The following is a 21,469-nucleotide window of genomic DNA, read 5'->3' on the forward strand; positions in this document are numbered from 1 at the left end:
ACAGAACATCTCCGAATCCCAACTCAATACAAACACCTATGTATATTTTTACACAGCCTTCCTCAATTAAGAACTCCTTAAATAATTCATGGACATCCTACATTTCAACTATTTTCTGTCCTTTAGGCAGAGGCAGATTTTAAGGCATAGCAAATGTCGCACGTATTCCTAATATTTTTCTAGGTACATCTGGCATTTGAGAAAACTTCAATAAGGCATATTTTTAGTATTTTTATTTTAATGCATAATGAAGAGTTGATTTCCGCCTATATGTAAAGAAAAGTTATGATGATACACAGATATGCATGTGGATTAGCAGTCAAAAACAAAGAAAGACAAGAAAAATTTTGACTGCCTATTAGTTTTCAACAGAAATCCAACCTTAATTTTACATTCACTACATTGTATTTTAAAGAGATTCCATCTGCTCAGGCTGTAGTGCACATTAATATTCAGAAGACATCTGCAGTGTGCAGACCAAGCTTTTAATTGGAATCATGTCTCAGCTACCATCACACAACACTGAATGTAAATGTTGGCTATCTGCACTTGGCAGCTGCTTGGCAGGCTCAGTATAAAGTCCTACTGAGACTGATAGTTTCTTTAGATAATGTGGTATCAGGATATAAAAGCTATCATGAGAAATCAAATACTTATTATCATATCCATAACTAATATAGTTTACTAGCCCCTCACTACTTCTGAGCAAAATATGGTTTATATTCAGCCACAATTTTCAGAGAGCCAACAAATTGATACAACTGAACACTCACATCTTTCATTATGATAGATACTTAAGCAAATCTATCTTGTACACAAAAGGGGACAAAGTAAACTGAAATGACGTAGAGAAGCTCAAAGCATTTGTAAAAATCTAAAATTCAAGCATTGCTAAGGATGTAAGAGCACCTGAATAAAATAATTCGATTAACAGGTGCATTCAGTGAATAAAGATACTTTCCTACAATGTCAGACTAATTATTCTAGAATGAACAATATAGTTACCTTTTTTCAGAATAAAAAAGCACTGAGTTAACAGTATCACCATTTGCTTCAAATTCTTGCCAAACCATGGTAACATAAAATTACATTTTTCCAATCATCTGCGTATTTTCAGCTTGTACTTTGCTGTAAGGTTCTGACAAAAATGGCAGTGAATGACAATCTATAGAGAGAAAACTGTATGTGTGTGTATATGTATATACACATAAACTGAAGTTATTTGTCCAATACAAGCTATACTGACAAACTGCTTTTAGACACGTTGCAAGAAATATAAGACTACTCAGTATGTAAATATGACATAGGAACTCTAAGAACAGCAACACTTGCTTTTCATGAAAGACGCATTTTCTTGGGGAATTCGTCTTCCACCACCTTTGCCATTGTATCGTAATAAACAGGAATAGAACAAAAATTCAAGACCACAGCTCATTAAGGTAAATAGCTGTGCTGCCACAAAAATAATTACACGAGTAGAGGCAACATCAGAATGCAGTCATTGTGATCCAACTGTTCTAACTCCAGTGCCCTTCTCTGATAGACTAATTGGCTTATGGATCCTCTGAGCTTCAGTGCAGCTCCCAACACAGATAAGGGAATTACACAGAAGGGGAAGACACAATTGCTTATGGTCAGGGCATACACACATGGTTAGTCTCAAGCCTGTATTTGCACATCTACAACCATTCTAGAACACATTATGGTAGAAAGGAAAAAAAGAAAACAAATGAGAGGACAGAGCAAGGTTCCGCTCTCAAACCCGAGCACACAATGAGCCTATCGCTCACCACTGATTGTACTGGCACTTCCAATCTGTTCCAATGCCAAGGAAAAAAGGGCTGGTCTTAGCCTTTTTCATCAGTGGTGTACAGCTGGTCTGCTCCAAGTTTGGACTAGAACAGAAAGGAAGAATTAACGTGGGCAGTTACGGATGCGATGCAGTGTAAGAAGCTTTTCCTTTCGCCTCTTAGCTATTTAGTCTCAGACAAAACAGATTGAAGCCACTCTCACAGTCAGGTGTATCTCATGTGATAGACAGCATGAAACAACTATAACTGAACTACTTCTACAAAAGAGCAATTTAGAAGAAAAATATGGAACAGAAGATTCGAAGCTCAGCAGAAACAACCAGCAACGCTGAGAGGGCCTGGTGTTTTATATACCCAGCAGGCTTGTTACACAGCTACACTTGCCAGGTCAACCTGAGTTCAGGATTCTGTAATTATAGGCATCCGGGTACAATTCAAGAATAGCTTCCTACAGGTAAAAGAGGCACACAAAAGCCCACAGTTCTTTGCCTGGGTCACTTCACATTTCATTACCATTTCCTGCTGTCACTACTGATCTGAATGATGAAACATAGCGTGTTTTTACATAAGACAAGGCTGCAATGGGCTGTGCTGTCATCTGACTTGATCTGTATAAAAGAGCACGAGGAATTTCAATCAGAAACTCCAGCATCAAGTGTCACTTCAAGCTGATTCAGAGCCTAATCTCACACATCCACATTTAAATCAGGGCATAAGCACACTTGTATATGCCAGGCAAGGAATATGAGTTTCACAGAATCCTGGGCTGCTTTAGGTGTAATATTGCCATGTTGAGGGAAGTGGTCCTTCCCCTCTACTCAGCCCTGGTAAGGCCACACCTGGAGGAGCACTGTGTCCAGTTCGAGGCTCCCCAGCACAAGAGACTCATGGACATACTGGACAGAGTCCAGAGAAGGGCCATAAAAACAATGGAGGGACTGAAGCATCTCTTGTGTGAGGACAGGCTGAAAGAGGTAGAACTGTTAGCTTAGAGAAGATAAGGCTCAGGGTAGCTCTTATCAGTACCTGAAGGGCATTGAAGGACAATGGAGGCAGGTTCTTTTCATTGGTGCCCAGCGACAGGACAAGAGCCAATGGGCACAAAGTCAAACACAGAAAGGGTCCATCTGAACACCATGAAACACTTTTTTGCTGTAAGGGTGACCATGCACTGGCATAGGTTGCCCAGATTGGTTCTGGAGTCTCCATCCTCTGGGGTACTTAAAAGCCATCTGGGCATGGTCCTGGGCAACCACTCCAGGCAGCCCAGCTTACCCAGGGGGGTCAGGCAAGACAACCTCCCAAACCCAACCATTCTGTGATTCCATAAAGATACTCCACAGCCCATTAAAACCCATGCTTTACTTCCAGTTTAAGTTCCAATAGGCAAAGAGAAGGCAAATTGAAGTAAAATTCATCTGCAGGTACAGGTATTAAGGGACTCTCTAGTTTCAGGCATCCTTTTTCCAGTAGGTAACTATAAATTTTGACAAAGCCACTGTACAAGTTTGGGGCTGTTGGTATTTAATTTGTTTGGCTAGTTTTTTTGAAGGGGGAAGAGGGAAACAGTAGGAAGAGGGAGGCTGAGAAATAGATTGGGCTTCTACAGGTTCTTACCAGGGGCACATTCTTCATAATTGCAAACTGAACACTTCCTGGGGCATTTTAAAAAATGTTCAGTGATGACCCTACTACAGCATACTGAACTAGTGCTTGTTCTAGTAATGCCACATAAAAGCCTATGACCATCCCCATCCTGGGCAACATGTTTATCAGCCCTCTTAGCCACTGTCACAAAAGGCATCTATTATGGGCTGATCAGCTACAATAACCTCTGCACCCTTCCTGTAACTGCTTTCTAGGATTTAGCACTCTCTCCCACACACATAATCACCACTGAAGACTCATTCTTGCCTGAACTGTTTGTGAATGACCTTTCTAAAACGAGTCTTTCTCAAAAAAACCAACAATTTAAAGAACTGGCTCAATTCTTCTTGAAGTCTGATTTTTACAGGGCTTTTTTCATTATTATTAAGTGCTTAAAAAAAGACTGAAGACATGTTGTTGATTTGTGAAATTAAAAAAAAATGTATTCAAAGAACTAGTGTTCCCATGTGTGTGATATGTTAAAAAAGAAAAACTGAAGAAAAAAAATGTATCATGTACCATACCACATTTTTTAATAACCAACACCAGAAAATGAGAAAACGTTGGTCAGTTGTCTGTAAAAGGTTCCAGATACACTTGCAGCTGAAGTGAATTACTTTCCAGTTTAAAAAAAAGAAAAAGGAAAAAGGAAAAACAAAAAACAACACACCAAAACCTCCACACCAACTCACAATTTGTGTCCTTGTTACATACAGATTTACCTAAATTAGTGATAGAAGAGGTGCACAGGATTTACAGAGGGAGGGTGACAGCCAGAGGACTGAGGGGTGGCACAAACTCATCAGGGAGAAGGTACAGAAGAGTATCAGGGATTCTACAGATGCATCATTAACATCTCTGGCAATTCTGGGATACTACATGTATACAACATGAAGTACTGCTTCATTACTAGTACAATATATTCATCAATAATTCACAAGTGAAGCTTGTTTCATTCAGATGTAATTTGGTTACAGCTGCTTTTAGTAAATAAAGTATAAATAAATTTGAGTAGATTCTAAATAAGTCTGTTTTAAAATTTAAAACAGTTTAAACTTCTAATCTGGGCAATCTTCAGGTCACAATACAGAACCAAATGAGGAACAAAAATAACTTCTGTACCACATCTCAAAATAACGCATTTTATCGCTTTTCTTCCTTCAGATTTGCACTTCTAACCACGTTAAATCAACATTCAAGTTACTTAAAACATATAGCTGTAAAAAGAATCATCTCCATGTGAAAAAGTATTTTGACAGACAACCCCCCACACATACTTCCAGTAATTGCATCCTGTGCACTTTCACAGGAAGAGGATTTTTGGGAAAGAGGAAGGGTGAAGACAGACAGATATGTTCTGTTTCCTAAGAAAGGATAATAGTAAAAAAAAAATTAAAAAATAATAATTAAAAAAAAATCAGCATGTTCTACCCAGACCAGGAAAAAACCTCTTTTACAGAATCACTGAATCATTCAGGTTGGAAAAGATCTTTAAGATCTTTAAGTCCAACCATAAACCCAATACTGCTACATCCACCCCTGAACCACATCCCTAAGCACCATTCTAACAATGCTCATGGATGTCAGAAGACTCTGCAAGAGCCTTGCACAAATAACATTCATTCTGACATAAAGTTTGGATGTAACCATAAAAAAAGTGAGCTGTAGCAGATGGCAAGTGCTACAAGGTTCAGCTTCCAGGTGAACTGACTTTTAGCAGCTTCTGGTCTAAAACTCCCCCCACTCAAACACTGCTTCATAACAAACGAACACATTGCAGATCTTTCAGCTATTACAAGTTAACATTGTCTGCCCCTGAAAGCTCTGAAAAGTTTAAATCACTAGCAAAACCAGTATACCATATAAAGTTACATTATTTCAAAGTGCCATGAAAAAATTACACAAGGCACAGCACTTAATGTTTCCAATGATAAGAAACTAAAATTATTATGCTCCTACAAGAATACATGAGAAACTGAAGTCCAGCTTATGGCTGCTTTTGATAAAGTTACACAATCTCAAGATTAGAATTAAAAACATTATATCCAGTGATGCTTAATTGTTATACACTTCAGAAACTGGGCTCTGAACATCACCACTCCGAACAGCATTAAGCTTCAACATTTTAGAACAAGGATACTTGTGGAATCTCTCCCCTGCTCTTCCCCAAAGATGTCAAAGACTGAAGACTAAAAGTTAATCTGTTTTAACGAGACATCGTTCATAATTTCATAACCTGAGAAAACTTTCAGTGTTACAAATACTTACGGATTTTAATCAGAAACATTGATAACATCAAATGCTAAAAACCTGCTTCTGAACAATGATTTTCTAATAAAGAAAGAAGGAGGGGAGGAAAGAGCTAACTCCATCTCTGAATTTTCATTCCAGGGCTGTCCAGAAGACATCTTTCAGAGGGGTACCCCCCACACCCATGACAACCTGAGATCGACCAGCTCCTTACCCTACAGCATGTCCTTGAGGAAGCAGTTCTTCCTGAATGGTCAAGATTAGCACAAGTGTTGCCACAGTAGTAAGTGTTTACTGAAGCCTCAACAGAAAAAATAACACAAAAATGTTTGTGTTTTTCTTTTTTAAAGTTGCTTCTTTGGAAAACAGTTTTCTTCATAGGAAGCACAAAACAATATGCTGTCCCAAGGGAGGAAGAACCAAAATGGAAATGAAGGGCCATTGTGACATCCTGCTTTATAGCAGTCTGTCAATATACAATCACCAAGAACAAGGAACTTGGCACTACAGTTGATTCAAAAATGCACAGGAAAACTACAGAGAAATTTCTCAACCCTCATCCAAAACCCATATTTCGCTCCCCACACAAACTCCACAAGTTTTTAGAACGTTCTGCAACAAGAGCAGCAGGACTTCAACCTTTGCAATCCTTCTCTGTGAACGGCTCAAATCCACAGAAGGACAGAACAGTTAGGCATGGAAGAACATGCACTTCCTCTCCAACTTGCAATCCTAATCCTTCTTCACACAACAGTTTAGAGAGAGATTTTGTGCCAATTTGCTCAGTTCTGCTGACGAGGCCCCTGGTCATGGACCATCTTGGTCTGGACCTCGCAAACACCCAAAAAGGAGTGCAAGGTTCCAGACTTGTGTAAGATGACCTCACATCAAAGCCTGACGTCATGCCAGTCCCTGCAGGCTAGAGACCATTTCCAAACAGAAGCAAAGCTGTTCTTCAAGCCACCAGGAAATAAAATGAGAGAACAGAGAGTGGCTTATCATTTTTTAAAAAAATAACTCCCAAGTTTGTTGTTGTTTTTAAATGATGATAAAAGCAATGCTACAAAAGGAAGAGCTGCACTCCCTCCCACATGCCTTGAAGACAGATTCTTCCTAAAGATGTTTTCAAATTCCAAAGGGAATTTCCAAGTCTCTGCACAGAGAACTGCCACTACTCACCATTTGTAACTTCTATACAGAACAGAAATGCCCCAGTCTGGAAAGGGCTACCAGCAAAACTGCTACTGATACAATGCTGGCCTTTATTATACACAATTTAGGGTATATTTATGAAACAGAGGCCAGGTCCTAGCAGCATGATAACTATAAGACAGGCTGCTTTCATCTTAATCTCTTCTCTCTTTTAAGTATCCTTCCCACTAAAGCACACAAGAGAACACTGCAATCATCACCACAGTTCTCACAACCTCACAGACAAAACACCAATGACCATAAAACAGCTGCTTGTTCTGCATAACAGATTTCTGGAGTTTCCGCCCAACAGTACTTCTTTCAGATCCCTACTTTTAAAAGATCCTTTTGCACTATGGGATCTCAGAAGCATGCACCCCTTTAGTAGAATTAGTATCTTGCTGCCAGAGTCTTTTATACATCAGTGTTTTGTCCACACTCAGGTTTCCCAAATTCCCCACCAGTCACTTTTCTAACTAATATTCTTGTGATTCACTATTTACCTTGTCTGTTTAGATTACAGTGATGCATAAAGATACAAAAACTGCAGCGTGCAGAAGAGTACACACCATTTACTGGGGAACTGACAGTACCTCAGGAAAACAATTAAATCTACATGAATCAAAGAATCTTGATGTATCAAAAACCACCAAACAATTGTTACTTACCAAGGAAATACTGATGCAAAGCCAGGCATGGAACACAAAGAACAACCAAAGGAATCTAAAGGACCATTGCAGAGGCAAGAATAACATTGCTCTAAAAGAGGAACCAATACGTTTGTGAACTATATTTGTTATTGTCTCCCTCTTCTTTCACAAAAAAATATGAATGATCATTCATGAAGCTGAAAACGTTACTAAAGCCAGTGGGAAACATTCATAGCTCATCTTGGCTACACTTCCAGTCTTCATTTGAATAATGAGCAACTGCTCTTTGTTAGACATTAATGCTTTTTAATGACTGACTGGTGAATAGCTTGAAGTGAGCTCCTTCTCTGCTGTCTCCTCCTCTTCCCCGAGATCTCCATTGTTCTATTTTAGGTAAGAGGGTACAACTAAACTTCAGTGTTAGCACAAGGGGAAGATGGCACTCTGCAACACTGACAGAATTGTCTCAGCACTCTAATATTAGTTATTAAATGAATAAAAATAGCCAAGTTAAATAGAAGCTTGTGTTCAGTACAATATCTAATACTGCAATACAATATTTTCCATTAGCTTAATTTTAGAACCAGCTTGAAGAATCCAATTTTAGAAGTTTCATACAATTTTTATTACAATAAGCTTTTTTCAACACGGAAGCAAAAGCTTTTAAGAATTCAACAATTATTTACAAAGGCTAGTTATCCAATTCCTTCATAGTTAGTTACGCTCTTTGCAGAGGCTAGTACGTAAGAGTAATAAAGTTTCTATTTGCCCAAAGTAACAGCGGGATACTAAAACAGCAGGTACTGAATCTACAGCTTAATTTATCTATACAGTTACAGCAAGTATCAAAAGCTATTTCAGGAAATATCAAGCTTAACAGTTAAGTGAAAAGTTACTAGTATGCAACAGATTACAAATACAAATTCAAAAGAAATTTAAAACAAAAAAAAATTCACTGCTTGCTTCCTCATATTTTAGGACATACTGATCACTTAAGGCAGAACAATTATGTCAAGCCACTAAGTGCAAACTGGAATAAGATGATATCTTTCTTGAGATAGGTTGTTAAGAGCTGTCTAATAGGTGCTATAGGAATAACAGCAGAGTTATTTGTAACGTCCTGGCATCAGCACCAAGTGTACTATGTCTAAATTCCAAGAAATGTAGCTTTTACAATTAACACAGAAGGTGCTCCTTCCTGATGTAAACCAATATACATTTAGCAATATCCAGCAATAGCTGAATTTCAGTCAACTCATCTATAATTCTGTTTCTCAGCCAGTCAGCAGCTTTTATCCCTTTACTTCATACTTTCAGTGTAAGAACAACATATTACACATACATTTTAATTAAATTTTCATTTGTACTGAAGATTACTGACGAAACGTTCCTTCAAGCCCCACTGAGCTACAATTGCTGGCTTTCTTAGACCTACATCACTTAGTTAAAAAAATTCCTAATCTCACCTTGTCATAGAGTAATTACAACGTTAAGAGCAAATGCTGAAAAGCAACTCTATTGTGATAAACAAATATAGAAGCAAAAAGACCTCCAGACAAGAAAAAAAAACCTTTAGATGTTTTGTCCAAGTAACTAAAGAGAAGTGAGATCAGTCTTCCTTAATACTTAGTTTATCTTCAAAATTCCCCTGTGAGAACAAGATAAATATAGGGAGTGAAGTTCCATTAGTACTAACAGCAGCTACTCTACTTAATCCTTCAGATTTAAGTCAGGGAGAACTGCCTCTGCAAAAGCAAAGACATGTGCAAGTACAGCAGCTGCACAACAGTAATCTTTCACTTGGTATTTTTATGTTAAACACGTTCAAGATACTTTGCTTTATAACTGATTTCATTGATGGAGATCAAAGAACAAATAAAACTCTAAAGCTTCTTCTATACCTTCAGGTTGCTAGGCTTGCTTACACATACAACCTTTTAAAACATAAAGCAAGCATGTGTATTTATTTCTTTGTGTACCAAATTCAAAGGTTTAATACAGTCAGATCACAGAATTGTTTAGGTTGGAAAAGATCACTGATCAAAGATCACTGAGTCCAATCATTAACCCAGCACTGACAAGCCCATCATTGATCTATAGCTTTTTCCTCCATCTCCCTAAAAATCTAGAGACTACTAAAGCAGAGCACAGAACAGCTTTGTTACAAATATTATTAAAAAAAAAAGATGCAGAACTAGTAATCATCAGATTATGAGAGTGCTCACTGTGCTACCTAGACTTTAAATAGAGTAGCTCCTCTTTGGACTGGATTTGCATCATACAATGCAATTATTCTGTACAAAACCCCCAATGCACAGAAAGGCTCTTTTAATGTTATGGGAAAAAAAAAAAAAAAACTAAAAAAAAAGAGGGAGAAGAGAGCTACTTAGCTTTATTCCCAGTAAATTAACAGTTATGTAGGAAGTAGGTAGGTGAAAGCACTACTAAAAAGTTAAAAGTACTTTCATTTTAAAGCTGATAGTATCTCACAGCAACACATGAATCCAAATTACGTCTGAAAGCTTGAACAGCATTGTTCAGAAGGACCACTATTCTTCTTATCCTATACTGCAAAATTCTTAATATCATCCAACTCCTATCTCTCAATAAGTTTCATTTTATTATGAAAATTTTCATTTTCTTGAAATTTTCATTTCAAGAAAACAGGAAGGAGTTATGCATGACTTGTGAATTGATGCAGGCAGAGCATAAATGCTTTGTGATTGATGTAAAGGAGTAACTCCTTAGGAATTCCACAGGATGTATCAGCCCAGTACAGAAAAAGAAATCATAAGCAAATGACGCTTAAGAATAAGAAGATAAGCAATCTGAAACAGGTTTAATTTAATATTAAGCTCTTCTCTTAACAATTAAAAAAATAAATATTTCAAAGGCAGACTGAACTCTTATTCTATATCACATTCAAGATCTAACAATGTAAAAGAGCATCTCCCTACTCCCTTCTGCTCAGATATCCTGTTGATGTTTTAAAGATGACATTTAGCAAATCTCTGAATTTTAATTGAGCAGCTCAGTGCAGAACTAAAGGATCTTTTCACCTGTCCATCCAGATTCATATGCACCACTTCCCTTCACAAAAACAGAGCATACTGAAGAGGATTATCTCAAAAGCTAAATATTAAGAAGGGTTCTCTTTTGCTCAGGGAGCAGCTAAAAAGCACATAATCTTTCCTTCAATATCAAGGTGAAATCCTGGGAAGGAAAAATTTGATTTGCACTAAAATACTTGTGATTAGTTGAAACACCTGAGTTACTCAAGCTAGTATATAATCCCAAAAATATTTTAGTTTCACTGTTATATTTAATACCTTCAAGAACAAAGACAGTTGTTTTTACTATTACAAACAAGGAGACAAAACAGAAAGTTAATGGTGCAGCACTTTGCACCTTTGTGCAACTGCCTCAATAGACAGGGAAGGAGAGTTCCCTGCCTTCCTTCAGGTGTCCTCCCCGACAGGTTTCCCAAAGCCATGACTCAAACAGTGAACAGACCATTTCTGTGTCTTTAATTTCACAGTCTTAACACATCCCTTCAGAGCCTCTTTGTTAAAAGTACAAGTGTCATGGTCAAGGACACACTTTCAGAATACATATCCATCCTTGGCTACGTCCTCAACCTGATTTTTGAAGCTGTCACTTTGCACCTTTCCCAACTCTATCAACTTGTCAATTTTGCAGTTATACCAATGAACTAAAGGTTCTGAGGAAAGATTCAAATGTAAAAATTCTCTGCCACAGCCCAGTGAATAAATGTCTCTGGAGGTTCCCCCACAACTATCATCATTTCATTTCCACACATTCCTTACAATCCACTCTGCTGAACAGCCACATCCTGATGTCCTTTGATCACATATACAAAAACAATTAAAATGAAGGATGAAACTCCGGAGGAATCAGAGAATGAACATAAACCTGGAAGTAATTTCTTAAGCATGACAAGAAAATACAAGTCTTTTTTGTAGTCTAGTTTGTTTCAGTGACTTTTACCACCTGGATGGAGTGCTATTATGGCAGCAAAGGAACCACTGGTGTCGCTATGAGTACATGAAGACATTTGCCACATGATTTACACCAAAGGCCAAGAGCTCCTTTTGACTTTGAGTTATTCTTGCTTCTATTACCATACTCTCTCAAAGCATACAAAAAACCCTCACATAACTTATCTAAAATGTTCTCACTCTAAGCATGCAGGTGCAGCCTAGTGACATGCTCAGATTTAATGCTGTATAAGAAGGAGACACATTAAGACAAGCACATTATTTCTGCAGACATCTTCCCTACTCCCAACATATACAATAGGGGTATATACTTAAACTAGCTTCAAGTTTCCTTAGCATAATAACTTACAAAAACAATTGCTCAGTTTCATGTTTATATTTAAAAACAGCCTTGGAAATGTGTTTAAAACATCCATTTGACCTATCTCAGCAACTCTAAGGTAAGAAGGCATTAACCTAGGAAAACACAGTGAAATTAATTGTCTGCCCTAAGTTGTCCAAGATGAAAAACTGCAATCTTAATAAACAGTACTCAGGTCTGTCCAGTTAGCTGAGTCTCTCACTGTGTGTTTTTCTCTGTTTCCAAGTGTCCTTTAAACACTAAGCAGTGTGTGAGCACACAGGATCTAGTCTTCCACAGCAAGGCACAGCTCCTATCTATAACAGTCATCAGAGATATCAGAACCTCTGACTTAACACTTTCTCATTTTTAGAGCCTTACACGACAACAGTTACAACAGAACCCTAAATAACAAACACACAGCCATGGTTGACTGTCACCCACACTGCTGAACAATGCAAGAAAGGATCATTTCCCTGACCCTAGAGAGGGATCCTCGCCTGCAGCTGAAGAGAACATGGCACTGCTCCTGCCCCAGGTCTTGGAAACCACAAGGAGGAAACAGCATGGGCTTCCAGATAAGCAAGACAGCATTACAGGCAGTGCCACTTGCCTAAAGGGCTCTGCCTACAACAAGTGACACTGCCGTGCCTTCCTAATTTAATTTTCTCTTTGACTAAGATAGAAAGATGATAAGCAGAAACTTGAAGCAAAGGAACCACCCTTCTGTTGTGGACAGCCTCACCATGTAAAGCTGTATTTTAAAAGCTGTTTGCCACCATCATATTTTTAAATTTTTCTTTGAAAACATTTAACTTCAGAGGATCCTTCCAGCTGTACTTGCAACATTCATCAGGAAAATTTTACACTTACTTCCCTGAAGAAGGTTATTTCAAACCCTAAAACTAGGTAAATTGATCACTAAATAGCAAAGGTGCATTCAAAGACATTAACAGTTCTGGTGGAAAGGTTTTGTTTCGGTTGGGTTTTTTGGGGCTTTTTGTGTTTAGGTTCCTTTTTTTTTTTAAAGGAAAACATTATATACAAAGATATTGAACATTTTTAAAAATTACATCCAATTACTTACTGCAATTTTTCTAATCTGGAGCTTAATTTTAAAATAATACATTCTACAAGAAACTATACCTTTTTTATATTTAGAGATGTTTGAAGACATTGCTGACTTGGTTGCAGAACAAAAAAAATCACTTGTAATTTCCATAAATCTGTGCTCATACTTGAACATGCCATTAACTTCAACTCAATCACTGCCAGTGCCCACCTCTTTACCCTTCACCTTTCATCTTTTCTTCTTCATGCCCTAAACAGAACTTTTCTCTCATTAGAAAAAATAAAAATTCAAATACAGACAGTAATTGCAAACTGCTTTTTAATTCATTCTGACTGCACGTTTCACTCTTGCCCTGTCGCATATTCCATGTCTTGTTTAGGTTGTCTATTTTCAAGAACTGAAAGTATGTTTCACTTTGTAAAGTAGCCAGTCTAAAAGGGCTGCAAAAAAAAACCAGCCAGTGTCTCAACGCTTCCTTAATAAAAACAATTACTTGTTCTATAGCTTAATTTCTTCCTGTTTTTCTAAAACTGTTAACCAGAGAATAGGCATTAAGAGCACACTTCATTCACAAGGTGACATCCACTAATTGGTCTAGCAGGGGATCCTCTATCAATAAAAGCCAGAAACCTTTACTCCCGTTATAGGTCAAGGGCACAAGACCTCAAATCGAGGGCACTGAAAGTTTAGGAAAAGCACGCTTTTTCACACCTTTCCCTTCCCCTTAAACTACTTTCTAATACCAAAAGAGCATTCAGTGATTTCAGGTCCAAAATTCTGGGTGTGCCAAGTACCACCATTCACAAACATTTTAAATAACTTTTTGCACTGAAGCTCAATTACACCCCAAATGACAAATGCTCTGCATAGCACAACACACTCAGTACGTTCTGACAGAATAAAAATGGAAGTATCATAAGTGGCGTTTCATTCAGCTCAGGTTAAGGATCTTATCTATCTTAGAGAGTGACAGCATAAAGAGGAACATACAGGTGGCTTACAGGAATTTTAATACGTCGCGAAATAGCGAAAGTTATTTCGCTGCTTTATAATAACCACTTTAAAAGCTCAACAGCGGCAATAAACAACCCCAGCTTCAGTGGGGGGAAAAAAAAAAAACAAACCTACACTCGTCCACAACGATTTAAAGACAGAAACGCAAGAATAAGTACAGGAGAGGTTGCACAATAACACATGATCTTCCCTATCACATGCTTGGCAGCGCGCTCGCTCCCCGGCGGTCCCCGGTCAGACCCCACGGCTGCTCGGCCGCCCGGGGCAGCCCCGGACGCCCCGGGAAAGGGGCTCCGGCCAGAGGGTCGGGGCTCCCCGAGGCTCGGGCGGGGGCTCCGCGGGGACCCGCGGGGCGGGAGCGGTGTTACCGCGGGGCCCGGGCGGCGGCGGAGCCTCTCCCCCATTCAATCCCTGCCTCCCTCCGGCTCTGCTCGGGCGGCGGCGGCCGGGGCAAAGCACCGAGCGGGGAGGGGAGGCGGCCGCCGGCCCCGGGGCTGCATCCCCCGGGCGCGACCCCGCGCCCCCGGCTCCGCCTCGGCGGCGGCGCCCGCACTTACGCTCGAAGTCGGAGTCCGAGTCCTCGTCGCCGCGCTCGGGCTCCTCGTCGCCGTTGGACTCGGTCTGCATGGGCTCCCCGTCGAAACTGACCACCCTGCGGCCGCCGCCCGCCTCCTGGTCGCGGGCATCCCGCAGGCGGGCGAAGTAGTCGGCGGCGAAGCCCAGCAGGTCGGACGGCCGGTGCCGCAGCACCTCCACCGTGTAGCCCTGCAGCAGCTCGGTGAGGCCCGGCGGGATCTCGATGCTCATGGTGCCGGGCGCCCGGGAGGCCGCCTGGCCTCCCTCCCCTGCCCCGTCCGCGGGCGGCGGTGTGAGTGCGGGCTCGGGGCCTCCGCGGCGGGCGCGGACCGACTCCCGCCGCTCCGGTCACACGAGCGCGGGGCGCGGACGGGAGGGGCGGGGCGGGAGCGGCCCCCGCCGCGCAGGCGCGGAGCGGGCGCGGGAGCGGGCGCGGGGCAGCGGCCGCGCGTGCGCGAGGGGCGGGGGGGGCGCGTGCGTCACCGCGGGAGCGGCCCCGGGACCGGGAATGGGACGGGAACCGGGACGGGGGAACGGGCACCGGGCGTGGGGCCCGGGGACGGCGCTGGCAGCGCGTGCAGATGGTTCAGCTCTTTGGAAAACGGTTCTGCCCGCGCCGTTAACACCCTCCCCCGGTCACGGGATTCGGGCTCGGTTTGTGCCGTGTCGGGAAGCGTTTGGACCAAAGCTGGCGGCGGGATAAGGGAACGGGGGGAGGTCGGCTCGGTTACCGGGCAAGGAGGCCCTGGCCGTCGCTACCTCCTCGTTATTTTTCTCTTATTTCTCATCTGTGGCCTCGTTCTCTCATTTCTTGTCAGAATCACAGAATCAGTTCGGTTGGGAAAGACCTCTGAGATCATCGAGTGCAACCTCAAACACCACCATGTCAACTAGACCATGGCACTGAGTGCCACGTCCAGTCTTTTCTTAAGCACCTACAGGGACGGTGACTCCACCACCTCCCTGGGCAGCCCATTCCAATGTCTAATCACCCTTTCTGTGAAGAATTTCTTCCTAATGTCCAACCTAAACATCCCCTGGCACAGCCTTAGGCCATGTCCTCTCATCTCGTTGCCAGTCGCCTGGAAGAAGAGGCCAATCCCCACCTGGCTACAGCCGCCTTTCAGGGAGCTGTACAGACTGATAAAGTCTCCCCTGAGCCTCCTTTTCTCCAGGCTAAACAACCCCAGCTCCTCAGCTGCTCCTCATAGGACTTGTGCTCCAGACCCTTCCTCAGCTCCCTTGCCCTTCTCTGGACTCACTTCAGCACCTCAATATCCTTCTTGAAGTGAGGCCCAGAACTGGACACAGGACTCGAGGTGTGACCTCACCAGTGCCAAGGACAGAGGTTTTCTTTCCTCAAGATGCCTGTCAGGGTGTTTAAAAGGTCCCCCAGGAGCAGGAGAAGTTGTTTTTCTTTGACCTTGGTCAGACCCAATCTAAATTTCAATCTAATTCTCGGTAGCAGTTTGATTTAGGACCTCCCACCCCTCTAGTTTCTTGTCAGAATTAAGTCATTAAAGAACAATTCTTAAAAGAAGTGAGCACAAGAGAAGGAGCATGCAGCTCTTCACACCTGAATAGAGCCATAATGACATCATTTGTGAAATTGTGGCAATAGCTCTGATCTGCTTAATAATAAACCATTAAAGATGAAGAATTTCAGAGAAATTGAAACACAGAATCATAGAACGGTTTGGGTTAGAAGGAACCCTAAAGATCATCTGGTTCCATGGGCAGGGACACATTCCACTAGACCAGATTGCTCCAAGCATTGTCCAGCCTGGCCTTGAACGCTTCCAGGAATGGGGCATCCAAAGCTTCTTTGGACAACCTGTGCCAACACCTCCCCACCCTCTCACGATTGCTTATATGTGTGAGCTTTGGAGGTACCCTTTTGTATGTTGTTGGATGTGCTTTATTCAGATTTTTGCTTGTCTTCATTGTACAAAACCTGTTATCTGTGTGTTTGGCAGATGCCCAGGGGAAGGCAACGGGCTGTGTGGCGTGGAGCCATCGGCCTTTAAGGTTTGACGTTGCTGGAAACCTTGTCTTGGGAGAAAACAGTCCTGTACAAACATGAGTCAAGGGGAATACGGATGTTGGCTTAGTGACACCGCTGCGCGTTGTCAGTGTAAATATTTTTATTTAATTCTTCTTCTGTTTCAACAATAAAAGAGCAGAAATCGACTTGTGCTCAAAATAAAAAATTTCACTTAGAAGCCCAGAATTGGCTGAGGCAGTGTACTGTGTTTTGGTTTTGTTTGCTCATGTGCCAGGGTCCCCTTGCTTATCCAGATGGTTCTCACCACACTCTCATACAAAGATATCCTGTTCATGGCTGCTGCGTGGAGGGCACAGCAGTGGATCCCAGAACACCCATCCAGTGCTTTTACTTTATTCTCAGCAAGGGGTGCCAGTTGGAAATCTCATGGCACTTAAAAGGTGTTCGCTGTAATACAGGTCCCATATTTTTATGTGGAGTAAGATTACATCTTGTATCCATACAAAATTAACAAATTTTTAAAATGCACAGGAGGTAGATTTGCCACACCTCACCAGTTTATCCAAATATTTTGTATAAAGCCATTTCTCTTAATTTTTATTCTTTTCTACAGCAGGAATAGCAGTTGCTGTAGCCCCTTTTTCAAAAGATAATTGACACTGATTTTTCATTTGCCACTCCTACAGTATTATCTGTCTGGTGGTCTCAAACAATATAAGAGCACATTTCACTGTTCAATGTACCTTCTTTAAATACTGACATAACTGATACAGGGAAAAGGATCTGATCAACCATAAAACTGTATCTGGTCAGTCCCCTACAAAATAAAGATTTCTGATGAGATCTTTCCTTTGCCAGTTGGGTGCTGAAGACATTGCTGGTGGTGAGGAGGTAAAAATGAAAGGTAGAAAGTGCTGTAGAAATGGAAAAACAAAATGCCAATAAAAAGCACTGGCAAGTAGCATCAGAGGAAGAGAAGGAAAGTCTGATTCCAAGGGAATACACTGATTTTTCTTTCCCACTCTCTTTCACAACAGCCAGCCACCTGACAAAAAATTGCCTGCTTTTTGGCACCAGTCAGCTCTTATATTAGCTTTTAGCATTTGTTGGCAATTTTCTCTCATTTGTGCCTGTGGATATAAATCTGATTATTTATTTGAGAAAATGTGTTGCCGGTAAATAGTGTTAAGTCTCTGAAGAGCTGCATTGTATTGGCCTTCTGATATTTATATGTCCACACAGAGCTAATCAGCTTCAGAGGAAAGTAAAGAGCAGAGCTGTGTTTAGCCTTCTCTGAAGGTCAACAGACAAAATCAGAAGCATCCAAGGTCACGTGAAGCACATTTTCAAGTTGATTTACGCCACAGTTTACCCTCTTTCTTTATACACCTTTTTTTTTTTTGTGAGCATCAGAACTGATGGCACAAATATGTGAGAAACTTGTCGGCGATCAAGTTAATTGTAATACTGCCTGCTGCGCATACATAGAGCTCATCATACGCTTTCTTTCACCCTGAATTTGCATAGCTTTTTTAATTATTACTATAATAAGCATTCACATTAAAAGAATGGTAGAAAATAAATTAGGAAATGCACTTGCAGCCTTAATTTGATCCCCTTTATAATAACGTTTTTCATTCAGGCAGCATGACCAATGCAATTTCTTTCCACTGTCTTCATGGCACATTCAGCACCCACTGTGGAGTTAGATAAGACTTGTGTGGCTGATGAAGTTGGTCCCCACAGCATTCCTATCAAAATATGTGTATTTCAGTATCACATTTTCTCCTAATAATTTCTTAATGTTTGAAAAATATTCCCATATTTATCACGTGCCTGTGCTCCCAAATATTGAGGTCTCTTCCCTTCACTCTGCCTGCCCTACCCAGTGCTGTGTGACTTTGATGCACCCTTAGTGAAACTGTGATGGAGCTTCAGTGCTTGTCCTGCTGGCAGGACCAGCCAAGTTGCAAGCAGAAAAAGCAAAATAGTCTGTGTAGTCTTGCACAGGGATAAAATAATCAGATTAAACCTCCAGACTGGCTCCTTAAAAAGTAAAATAAATCCTTTTATAACAAGTAATAATTCACTTCTCATAAACTTGTCAGCACCAGCTAGAGCTCAGACTCTACATAAACATACGTACATCTTGGATTAATTACACTTGCCTTCAAATTCCGTACAAGGATAATGCAAGAAAACACTGAATATTCTGATGGTTGGTATTAGTGAACACAATCTCTTGTTTAAGGGGAATTGGATTAATTACCTGGAGTAGAGCCTGTTGTGTGTTGTTGTAGGAGACACGCAAGCCCCCTCAAGCTGGGCAGGTCCCACACCATTACACCACTACAGGCAGGTTCAGAGCCTTCTGCAAACAAGGTGAAATCCTGCTCTTGCCCTTCTGCTTCAGCCTTCTCAAAATAAAGGCCTTACAGTCCTACCAGTCTCTCCTCCAAAAGCAGCTGCTTCATCCCCAGAGTCACATTAAATCCTCCTTTCTGTACCTGCTCAACTTTGCTGTGTCTTTCATGAGCACTGTGTGCAGGTCTGGTCTCCACATCCCAAAATGTGGGCTCATGCTGGTTTTACACAGCTGAAAAATGATGCTGACTATTTTGACTATTTCTCTGACACTTTTCCTTGGGTTTTTTTTTTGGCTGCCACATCATTGTGAACTGAATGTATCCAATCTTCATTTTAAGACATAAAGAGATGAAAAAATTCCCACTTCACTTTTTCTGCTTCTCCAGTGACTGACCACCCTCATTGTAAAAAACATGCATAGTTTCACATTTTAAGTGTTCTATGTTTGACATTCAAACTTTGTTTTTCTACCCACTGCTTTCTCCTGTGGCTATAAATGTCCATAAATATCATGTAACTTTGTGCATAATGTACACAAACCTTCTGGATTTTTCATTTTACCAAAAGAAATAGTAACAAAAAGCAAAGTGATCCCAGGCTTAGCTACCAGGATGCAGAGATCCTTCAACACAGTGTGCAAGATGAAACTGCTTCTCCTGTCTCTCTTTGGTTTTCTTCCTAGGCAAGTGCTAAACTTCAGAAACCAAACTTTGGTTCTCTAACCAGTCAGTTTGCTTATGACAGTAAGCAAGACTTAGTACGCATTTTTGTTAGCCTATAGAGTTAGTAGTTTGAGTACTGTATATTTCAGTAAATCATGTAGGACTGTCTATCAATAGTACAAAGACCAGAGGAAAAAAATAAGCTTTTTGAAGCTGACATATGTTACCTTGACACTGCCTTTAGTCCATCAAAAATATTTTGGATAATTCTTGGAAAGATACTTTGCTGCATTTGTTGATAAATTTCAAAGTATTGAGTTGTGAGAAACACCTGTATAAATGTCCACATTTTCATTGCCATAATTTAGTTTATGAACACAGAAAACACTGATTCTGTTGGTAGCAATTACAATTTTTCAGGCAGTAGAAAACATCAACTTTAAAATGCCAGATTTTGTAAAACATTTGTCCTAGCTGTTACCTAGATGTAAAAAGAAATATCTCTGTCGTGTCATACTTATGACGTAAAATGGCACATGTTTGAATCTAGATAGAAGTAGTACCTGTGACATAAGATGTGTGGGATGACCAGGTTGTTTAAACTACCCTGAGCAACACTACGTAGCAGATGTAGAGTTTATGGTTCCCACATCAGAGAAGCCCTAAGCAACAGCACTTTGGTGTGCAAACAGGGGATATTCAAATAAGGACTGAGCTAAGCAGTTGGTTCATTTTGGTTGTAGTTTAGTTTCTGCCCCCAGCACTGAAAACTTTACATGAAGAACTTCTCCACTGAGGTTGGTGTGAATTCTGGGCAGAGGGAGCTGGTGGAAACAGACCTTTGTGCACATCCTGCGGTAGCCAGTCACTCACTGGATAGCCCTGATCCTGCTGGATGGCTCTGTCAGCAGTAGAGTTCATGGACATTGCTACTAAATAATGGTTAAAGGTTTTTAGATTGTTTTGTGTTAGGAGAAGAAATAAAATTAACCTCCCTGTGAGTTGTTCAAAGACTAATCTAAATCCAAAATATCAATTACTGTCTGTGTTTTCCAGCAGAACCTGTTCAAACACAAGTTTGTTGAAGTTAAGGTGTTTGTCACACCAAGAGCTCTGACATTTCTTCCTTGAGCCTTTGCTCATAAATCTGGAACTGTCTTTTGCTGTATGTAGATCCTTGTCCCCTCCCCACCTTCTCACATTTCCACCTGACACAGTTCAGGTCACGAGCATTTCTCTACTGGATCCCAACCTGCCACTCCCCAGACACATATTGCTCTGTCACTGTTGCTACAGCTCCTGTTTTCACATCTTCTGTTGTCACCTTTGTCCGTTGCCTGTTATTAAACATTTCTCACACTTGGCATTTGCCCATTTGTCATACATCTTCACCAGCTGCTTGTTAAATAACTGTTGCCCTTCCCAAAACTTCACTTCTGAGGTTTTACCCCAGATTCATAACCTATCTCTCACCCCATCTTGCTTAACTCCCCCGGTGGGGCACCTTCAACCTCCTTCCAGACTGAGCCTCAATCTCTCCCTCCTCTTGCAGTGCCCAATCCCTCGCTGAAACAAGAGTAACAGCGTCTTTGCTCTTTGGCCCTCTTTTATTGGCACCACAAGAAGCCATTAACACATCTTCCTGTCTGTTCCCAATGTTAGTGCCCTGCTCTTTAATACCCACAGATCCACCCCATGCACAGAAATGCTGTACACAAACAAGGGACAGTACTACAGTGGGTGATACATGAGGGGCTCATTCTACCAGCTCAGCATGTTGTATTAACTAATTACAAGTGTTAAAATTGCAGTATTAAATGTAAATTGCAACAGTAATAACTAAGCTTTATCCACTAAATCCCCAA

The 21,469-nt window shown here is 41.0% G+C and overlaps 1 protein-coding gene across 1 annotated transcript in view; it reads right to left on the reverse strand.

The window, feature by feature from the left end:
• The window catches only part of PRKAR2A (protein kinase cAMP-dependent type II regulatory subunit alpha), a 59,394-nt gene extending 44,437 nt beyond the window's left edge, over positions 1-14,957 (reverse strand). The window contains exon 1 of the mRNA XM_064667357.1: positions 14,552-14,957. Within this exon, the coding sequence (XP_064523427.1) occupies positions 14,552-14,801 (250 nt within the window). The 5' untranslated portion in view covers positions 14,802-14,957. The remainder of the gene's footprint in view (positions 1-14,551) is intronic.
• Positions 14,958-21,469: the final 6,512 nt, after the last annotated feature.

This window comes from Pseudopipra pipra, chromosome 11, assembly GCF_036250125.1.
Source record: "Pseudopipra pipra isolate bDixPip1 chromosome 11, bDixPip1.hap1, whole genome shotgun sequence".
NCBI classification, from domain to species: Eukaryota; Metazoa; Chordata; class Aves; order Passeriformes; family Pipridae; genus Pseudopipra; species Pseudopipra pipra.